This window comes from Microtus ochrogaster, chromosome 21 (genome assembly GCF_000317375.1).
Source record: "Microtus ochrogaster isolate Prairie Vole_2 chromosome 21, MicOch1.0, whole genome shotgun sequence".
NCBI classification, from domain to species: Eukaryota; Metazoa; Chordata; class Mammalia; order Rodentia; family Cricetidae; genus Microtus; species Microtus ochrogaster.
The window spans coordinates 3326879-3336042 of NC_022022.1; the positions used below are offsets into that span (position 1 = coordinate 3326879).

The 9164-nt window shown below is 46.6% G+C and overlaps 1 protein-coding gene across 3 annotated transcripts in view; it reads left to right on the forward strand.

Moving 5' to 3' along the window:
• Prune1 (prune exopolyphosphatase 1) overlaps positions 1 to 7374 on the forward strand; it is a 41632-nt gene extending 34258 nt beyond the window's left edge. For all 3 annotated transcript variants that reach the window (XM_005356981.3, XM_026784057.1, XM_026784058.1), the window contains 2 exons: positions 3092 to 3250; positions 5472 to 7374. In XM_005356981.3, coding sequence (XP_005357038.1) covers positions 3092 to 3250; positions 5472 to 5900 — 588 coding nt within the window. In that variant the 3' untranslated portion in view covers positions 5901 to 7374. The remainder of the gene's footprint in view (positions 1 to 3091; positions 3251 to 5471) is intronic.
• Positions 7375 to 9164: the final 1790 nt, after the last annotated feature.

A 9164-nucleotide genomic window follows, 5' to 3' on the forward strand; every position in this document is an offset into this window, starting at 1 on the left:
TGCACATACACATTTGTACTTAAAATTAAATAAATATTTGAAAACAATAACAACAATGAAGGGCTGGAGAGAAGGCTCAGTGGTTCAGAGAACTTGTTTCTTTGTAGAGGACCTGAGTTTGGTTCCCAGCATGCACTTGGAGGCTCACAAGCATCTATAATTCTAGTTTCTGGAGCTGGAGAGGTGGCTCACTGGTTAAGAGCACTGACTGTTCTTCCAAAGGACCTGGGTTCAAATCCCAGCACCCACATGGCAGCTCACACCCGTCTGTGACTCTAAGATCTGACACCCTCACACAGACACACATGTAGGCAAAGCACCAATGCACAGAAAATACAAATAAATAAGTTTAAAAAGTTTCGTAGAATCAGATATTCTCTTCTGACCTCTGTGGACACTACCAAGTATACACATAGTACAAGTACATACACCCAGTCTAAACGCATAAAGTAAATAAATCTAAACAAAAAGTACTACAGTTCCTGTTATACAGTAGTCTTATAGATTGGTCTGTTTACCAGTGCTGAGGACATGCTGGGCAAATGCACTACCACTGAAATTGGTTAAAGTTTTCACGCCCCTCATTCATATATTTCAGGTATGAGGTCCCATGTGGATCACACACACAGTTTAAGAAACCATGGTATAGGGGCTGGAGAGATGGCTCAGCGGTTAAGAGCACTGCCTGCTCTTCCAAAGGTCCTGGTTTCAATTCCCAGCAACCACATGGTGACTCACAGCCATCTGTAATGAGATCTGGTGCCCTCTTCTGGCCTGCAGACATACACACATTCAGAATATTAAATACATGATAGATAAATAAATCTTTAAAAAGAAAAAAATATAGACAACACGAAAGGGTTGCCACGCAGCCTAGCCACTGTACAGACTGACACTTTAGAATGCAGCGATGCCTCAGGAGCTCGTCAGGCTCAGTCACCAGCTCAGATCCCCAGGACATGGGCACCAGCAACTCCAGTGTCATGCAGGGAGGAGACAGGCTCACTGGGGCTTCCTGGCCAGCAGCCTAGAGACAGGAATACGGCAAAAGTGATAAAGCAGCACACCTGACGTCCTCCTCTGGTCTCTGCGCATGCACATATACACTCATGTACCATGTGCATATATCACACACGCACACTAATTGAAGAAAGGCCAAGAATTGAGAAAAGCCCAGTATTATGCATTAAAGAAAACGCTGCATGAAAAATATTTGGGTGATATAGATTAGCAAAGAGCGAGCCAAGGATGGTTTACCATCCTGAAGGGAAACCAAGGCAGGACCCTGGAGACAGAACTAGCTTGCTCTTCATGGCTTGCTCTGCCCGCTTCTTATACAACACAGGCCTTTCTGCCCAGGGTTGGCACCACCCACAGTGAGATGGGCCCTTTCCTGTCAATCATTAGTGTGAAATGCCCCACAGGCTTGTCTACAGGCAGGTCTAAGGGAGGCATTTTTTCTTGAAGTTTTCTCTTCCCAGGCGACCAGAAACTCTAACTAGCACATCCGGCCACCACTCATGCTTTCCTTCTCTGTTTTCTTCAGGCTTAATCCTTAAAACAGTTGTTTGGTAAATGCTGTCTTCTTATTTTATTGAGGAAGCCTAGGCCTAGAAGGCGGGATGATTATCACTTTTTTTTTTTTTTTTTTTTTTTTTTTTTTTCGGTTTTTCGAGACAGGGTTTCTCTGTGGTTTTGGAGCCTGTCCTGGAATGATTATCACTACTTGATCTTATGCCTAAGAGGCACTGTAGTAGAGCTAATTTTTAAAACAATTCTGTCTTAATCGGAAGCCTGCATTCTCCCCGTCTGTCACAGCTCCAGCAGAAATGCTCCATACCGTTGTAGTGGTATACACAACTGAATCACATGCACAGACCGCTTGTTAGCAAGGATATGGTCTGGCTGTACGCGTCCCTTACTTGGTAGTAAGAAGTCTGCCTGAACCTTATAGAAAAGAAAGTGGGAAGTACACTTAAATGCATTGGCACAGGGAACCACTTCCTAAATAGAACCCTGGTAGCACAGACACTGAGAGAAACAATAAATAAACTGAAAAGCTTCTGTAAAGCAAAGGACACAGTCAACAAGACAAAACGACAGCCTACAGAATAGGAAAAGATCTTCACTAACCCCACGTCAGACAAAGGTCTGATCTCCAAAGAAATTGGACACCAAAAGATCACATAATCCGATTAAAAAATGGAGTACAGACCTAAACAGAGAACTCTCAACAGAGGAATCTAAAATGGCTGGAAGACACTTAAGGAAATGTTCAACGTCCTTAGTCATCAGAGAAATGCAAATCAAAACAACTCTGAGATTCCATCTTACACCTGAAAGAATGACCAAGATCAAAAACACTGATGACAATTTATGCTGGAGAGGTTGTGGGGAAAAGGGAACACTTCTGCATTGCTGGTGGGAATGCAAGCTGGTACAATCCCTTTGGATGTCAGTGTGGCGATTTCTCAGAAAATTAGGAAACAACCTTCCTCAAGACCCAGTAATACCACTTTTGGGTACATATCCAAAGGATGCTCAGTCGTGCCACAAGGACATGTGCTCAACTATGTTCATAGCAGCTTTGTTTGTCATAGCCAGAACCTGGAGACAACCTAAATGCACCTCGATCAAGGAATGGATAAGGGAAATGTGGTACATTTACATAATGGAGTACTACACAGAAGAAAAAAATTAACAACAGCTTGAATTTTGCAGGAAAATGGATGGAGCTAGAAAACATTATTTTGAGTGAGGTAACCCAGACACAGAAAGACAATTATCACATGTACTCACTCATAGGTGGTTTTTAAACATAAGACAAAGAAAGCCAGCCTACAAACCACAGTCCCAGAGAACTTAGACAACAATGCGGACAGTAAGAGAGACTTACATAGATCTAAGAAAGTAGAAAAGGACAAGATCTCCTGAGTTAATTGGGAGCTTGGGGGACCTTGGAAGAAGATTGAAAGTGGTGGGGAGAGGCAGGGAGAGGAGCAGAGAAAAATGTAGAGCTCAATAAATATCAATTAAAAAAAAAGAATATGATCTGACTGTAAGCATCCCTTACTCGGCTTCATCTTTCTAGGCCTTTCTGCAGCGGCTGGACCTCCTGGAAGACCTCAGTGCTTTCTGCCATGAGCACAGCTATGATGCCCTGGTTGCCATGACTATCTTCTTCAACACTCAGAATGAGCCAGTACGACAATTAGCTGTTTTCTGTCCCCACTCGGCACTTCGAATGACAGTAAGTCTTCCATCAGTCAATCTGAGGGTCAGTGACCAGAGTGTGCCTTTGTGTTCCATAGCTCTGTGCTGAAAGACCTTGCCTCAGGCTGTATCTTTATAAAAGGGCGTGTTTTAGTTTTATTCTTATTTATTTATTTTTTTGAGACAGGGTTTTTCTGTGAAACAGTCCTGGCTGTCCTGGAACTCACTCTGTAGACCAGGCTGGCCTCAAACTCATAGAGATCCTCCTGCCTCTGCTTCCTGAGTGCTGGGATTAAAGGCGTGCACCACCACCACCCGGCATAATTTTTATTCACTATTGTGTGTTTGTGTCCATGTGAGCATGTGCACATGTGTGTGTATGAATGCCCGTGGAAGCTAGAAGAGGTGTTTAGATCCCATGGAGCGAGAGTGACATAGCCATCCAACATGGATGGATGCTGGAATTCAGTTGTCCTCATGACTGTGCAAGTGAAGTCTCCAGCCCCAGGGCCAGCTACTCAGAATCTCATAGACAAGGACCAGGCCCCGTGCGTGTTTTAATCCACATGATCTACAAGGAGTAGCCTTGTAATTGTATGTAGTCATACAATTACTGAGAAAAGCACTCCTAAAGCTAGAGACAATTCCTGCTTACGAGGAGTTTAAAGCAAACTCTGGTTACAAGGAAATGTCAACCTGGACTTAAAAATTTGCTCTTAACTGGGCATGATGACCCAGGCCTGTATTCCTGGAACTTAGGGAAGAGACTGAGGATTTAGCTCAGTGATAGAGTATTCACCTAGCCCTAGCCCTGGGTTTGCAATACCATTCAAACAAAAACAAAAACAAGAAACCACAACAAAAAACATAAAAAAAAAAAAGCCAGGTGCGGTAGCACATTCCTTTAATCTCAGCTCTCAGGAGGAAGAGGCAGGCAGATCTCTGAGTTCAAGGCCAGCCTGGTCTACAAAGTGAATTCCAGAACAGGCTCCATAGCTACACAGAGAAACCCTGTCTCCAAAACAAACAAAAAACCTAAGAGAAAATCAATTCTTTCTTTTCATTGTCTTGGCAATTTATGGACAGAAGGGTGTGGCCCAGGGGTGGGGCACTTCACTTGCCATGTGTGTGTGTGTGTGTGTGTGTGTATGTGTGTGTGTGAGAGAGAGAGAGAGAGAGAGAGAGAGAGAGAGAGAGAGAGAGAGAAGAGAGAAGGGGGCCCCACCCCACCCCTGCACACACAGTAGGACCCTTTTCAGCTGTGCACCAGCTAGAAGTTGTGTGCACCCGGGAGAGGAGTGTCTGCCTTTGCTGCCACGTTTCCTTTGTTTCCTCCCCTGGTGTAGGGTAGCTGGCACATGGAGAGAAGTAGGTTTTACAATCAGGTAGACGTGATTTCTGTCTTGGGTTCCTGCCCACTCGCCCTTTGAGCTAAGCCAGAGGACTAGAGTCAATGACTCAAGTAAGTGTCATCATTGCAGTCTGCCGTGGCCGTCAGCGTAAAGTGCGTTCTGAGGCAGAGTCTGTGTTCATGTGACTCTTACCAACCATGCTAAGGGAAGGTACTTCAGCTATAAAAAAGTATCCTCCCAGCTTCCGGAACCTACTCTGCCACTCTGATGACGGTAGCTACCCGTGCTCTTCAGGCTGGGAGATAGGATCTTTTTACTGTCTACTCTGCCATCTCATCCCTCCCTCCTAGGTAAGACATTTAGAACACTACTTTTGATGACAGTCCTGTCAAGAGGGAGAGAGACAGAGAGACAGAGAGAAAACCTCTGTGTACTTTGATTTCAAATATGTCATCTAAATAAATGTTCCAGCCATGCTGTGTGTCTTATAATATCAGCACATGGGAAGCTGAGGCAGGGGCATTACAATGCATTCAAGGCCAGCCTAGGCTGCTTAGTAAGTTCCAGGGTAGCAGTATGTGTTAAGACCTTGTGTCAAGAAAGAAAAAGAAAAAAGAAAAAGGGAGGTGGGGAAGTGGTCTGGAAATGTCAATCATCTGCAGCTTGCTTGCCGGATGCTTGAAGCCCTGGATTTGATCCCAGGCACCTCAGTTGGGGATGCTGGCACACAGGTAACCTCAGCACTGAGAAGGCAGAGGTGGGTGGGTCTGCGTGTGTTCCAGGTCAGCCATGACTACACAGTGAGACCCTGTATCAGCAAACACACAGAATACTTTTCCCTCCGTCAGAAACCTCAGCTCTCTGCTGTGCCAAATTTAGCATCAGCCTTGTTCTTGTCTCCTGCAGATCTGTGGCGTCCTGGAGCAGTCCACCTCCCCAGCCTTGAGGCTGACCCCCATCCCGAGCCTCTTCCCTGACCTCCAGACCTATCTTCAAGGCAACACCCAGGTCTCTCGCAAGAAACTTCTGCCTGTGCTCCAGGAAGCCCTCTCAGCCTACTTTGACTCAAGGAAGATGCCTCCGGGGCAGCCTGAGGTAGTGGGAATGTCCAGGGAGCAGGCGGACAAGGAACTGGACAGGGCAGGTAACTCCCTGATGGCTGGACTGAGTCAGGATGACGAGGACCCTCCGCTGCCCCCCACGCCCATGAACAGCTTGGTGGATGAGTGCCCTCTGGATCAGGGGCTGCCTAAGCTGTCAGCCGAGGCTGTCTTTGAGAAGTGCAGCCAGATCTCGCTGTCCCAGTCCGCCAGAGTCTCCCCATCAAAGAAGTGACTGTTGGGAGGGTGGGGAGAGTGGAGGAGGTGGCTGCCCACCTCAGGTGCATGTTTGGAGATGTCTGACCATTTCAGCAAGCGTGTCTGTTGCTCCAGGATCTGGTGTACTGTTCTCCTAAAGCTGGGAGGGAAGAAAGCAGCTGCTGTGAGAATGGCTTCCTGCCTCTCCCAGCCAGTCTCTACCAGTCAGACAAGTTTTATTATTTTATTATTTAATCTGCACTGATTTTCCTCTGTTCGAATTTTGATGGGTCTGGTGTGATATGCCACTGTCCTAGCAGAACGGGACTGAAGGAATGTAGACCCCATCTTCATGTCTTCAGAAGGCCCATGGGCAGAGCCAGGATCTGTCAGGAAACCAACTACTTGTCTTCTTGAATTCTCCGTTTCATTTTTTAAAAGTTCTTCTTGAGACAGAGACCCGTGTAGCCCAGACTTGCCTTGAACTTTGTATGTGTCTGAGGCAAGCCTTGAACTCCTAATCCTCCTGAGTGGAATTGTAGTCACGTATAACCAACCATACCTGACTAGTCTCTCATCTTTTTTTTTGTTTGTTTGTTTTGTTTTTTTGAGACAGGGTTTCTCTGTAGCTTTGGAGCCTGTCCTGGAACTCACTGTAAACCAGGCTGGCCTCAAACTCACAGAGATCCGCCTGCCTCTGCCTCCTGAGTGCTGGGATTAAAGTCGTGTGCCACCACTGCCAGCCTCGTGTCTCATCTTGCACCTGTAGCTGGACTTTCTATTTCTTTGCCTGCTTCTGTCCCAGGGTCACAGGAAGCCTGAGGAGACCCAGAGCATCAAGAGGTTCTTGGCTTCATGGAGCAACCAGAAAGGCTGTTAGTACCTTGTAGGCATTTTTTTTCCTAGGAGGGCAGAACTTGATTGGGCCATGGATGTCTCCCGCCTCAGTGGCTCTGGCAGGTTCTCGTCTGTCTTTTCTGGTGTTGCTCATGATAAAGAAAGCATGGGTGGGTCTTCTGGTGAGACATTTTCCTATCTGTAAATGAGGGTTAGGAGTAGATGTCCCGGTACCCTTGACCTGCCCCCTCTTTCTGTCAGCCTGTCCCTTCTCTGCTGTCTTCCCTGGGAGTGCTCAGAGTTGCTGGATTGTGTGTGTTTATTTGTGATTGTACCAAGGGACTTAGCCTCATGTAGCATGTACAGGGATACATCATGACCCGGCAGCGAGCTCTCTCCCAGTGACTGGTCTGCATGTGTGGTCTCTCCCTCTCCCCCTTTTTTTCAGCCAGCCTATTTTCCCTGTTCTTACCCCATTTAAATTGCAAACAATATTGATGAACTGTAGGATGTGGTGGTTTGGGGCAACCCGACTTCACTTTAGGGTACGATGTCTGTAGCCATTGGGAACGTGAACTATTGGTGCGATCACTGAACCAAAGGGATTGTGTCCTGTGACTTTGGTACTTTGTTTTGCATTTTTGTTTTGTATTAAATACTTTCTTCCTGTTTGAGTTCTTGTCTCTTTTTGTAATTGGGCCTGGAGAGTCTGAACAGCATGCAGCTCACCTAGCTCACCTGCTTGTGCTCTTCTGATAGTGGCTCCACCTCCGACAAACCCCTCTCTCGCTCCTGCTGTTGACTCAGCTGGAGCGCTCAACCTTCCCTATGTGATTTCTGTCACATAGCTGTGCTTAAAATATTCAGTCATGGCCTCAGGTTGGTTTTTGTTGGTTTGTTTTTTGAACAGGGTTTCTCTGTGTCTCCCTGGATGTCCTTGAACTCGCTCTGTAGAGCAGAGCAGGCTGTCCTGAAACTGAGACCCACCTGCCTCTGCCATCCTAGTACTGAGATTAAAAGCGTGCGCCACCATGACCTGGCCTGTTTTGTTTCTTTTTTTTTTTTAAATATTTATTTATAGCCGGGCGGTGGTGGCGCACGCCTTTAATCCCAGCACTTGGGAGGCAGAGGCAGGCAGATCTCTGTGAGTTCGAGACCAGCCTGGTCTACAGAGCTAGTTCCAGGACAGGCTCCAAAACCACAGAGAAACCCTGTCTCAAAAAACCAAAAAAAAAAAAAAAAACACACACACAAAATAAATATTTATTTATTTATTATGCATACAATATTCTGTCTGTACAGAAGAGGGCGCCAGACCTCATTACAGATGGTTGTGAGCCACCATGTGGTTGCTGGGAATTGAACTCAGGACCTCTGGAGGAGCAAACACTGCTCTTAACCACTGAGCCATCTCTCCAGCCCTTGTTTCTTTTTTTTGAAACACTCTCCCAAACTGCCCTTGCTTATCAAACACCTGGAGCTAACCTCTAAGGTTTAGCAATCCTCCTGCGGAAGCCTTCCCTTGCTGAGCTGCGATGTGAGATGCCCAACTTGTCTTCTCTTTTCCTCATGCAGGGAAAGCAGGTCCAAGATGGACTTAAAGCCTTCGTGTGTGTGTGTGTGTGTGTGTGTGTTTCTGGTGATTGAACCTAGGGCCTCGTGCACGCTGGGCCCGTCTTCTGCTGCTGTCCTTTTTTTAGTGGTTGCTGCCTTTGAAGCTGCGGCTGTCCTAATCAGCAACCACAGCTCTGCCGCTACCAGCGGCCAGGCTACAAGTAGCGCAGTCTGAGGAAATTTCTATTCCCTCTGGCACCACGCTTTCAGAGAGAACTTTCTAAGTTTCTATTCCCCCTAAAGATCTCGTGATTCAAAGGTTGAGGTAGAATCTTGCTCCCGGGAGAGTCTGAACAGCGAGCAGCTCACCTAGCTGCCTCCTTGTGCTCTTCCTGGCCCCTCCTTATAAACCCTTCACCACCTGGCTCCACCCTACTCCTTCCCGTCAGCTAGTTGCTGGCTCATCCTCCAGACTGCCGGTAAATTTTATTTAGTCAAATACATCTTTGCATCATTAAACAAGTGTTCCGAGCATAAATAAAAGTAACACACCTTAAAATAATATTCTACAACAGTCTACCACTGACCAGTTTTAACTTTGTAAGACAGGGTCTCCCTAAATTGCCCAGGCTGGCTTTGAACTTGCAGTCCTGCCTCAGCCTCCTGAGTAGCAGAGGTTACAAGCCCTCACCGGGACCTGCTTTTAAAAGCTACCTGCTGGGGTTTCAAGACGATGTGGACAGAGGCACTCAGTGCCAAGATGACCAACCGAAGTTGACCCTTAGGTGGAAGGAGAGTACCAGTCTCACAAGATGTCACACACACTAAATCATATTTTAAAAATAAGTTAAACCAGCCGGGCGGTGGTGGTGCACGCCTTTAATCCCAGCACTCGGGAGGCAGAGGCAGG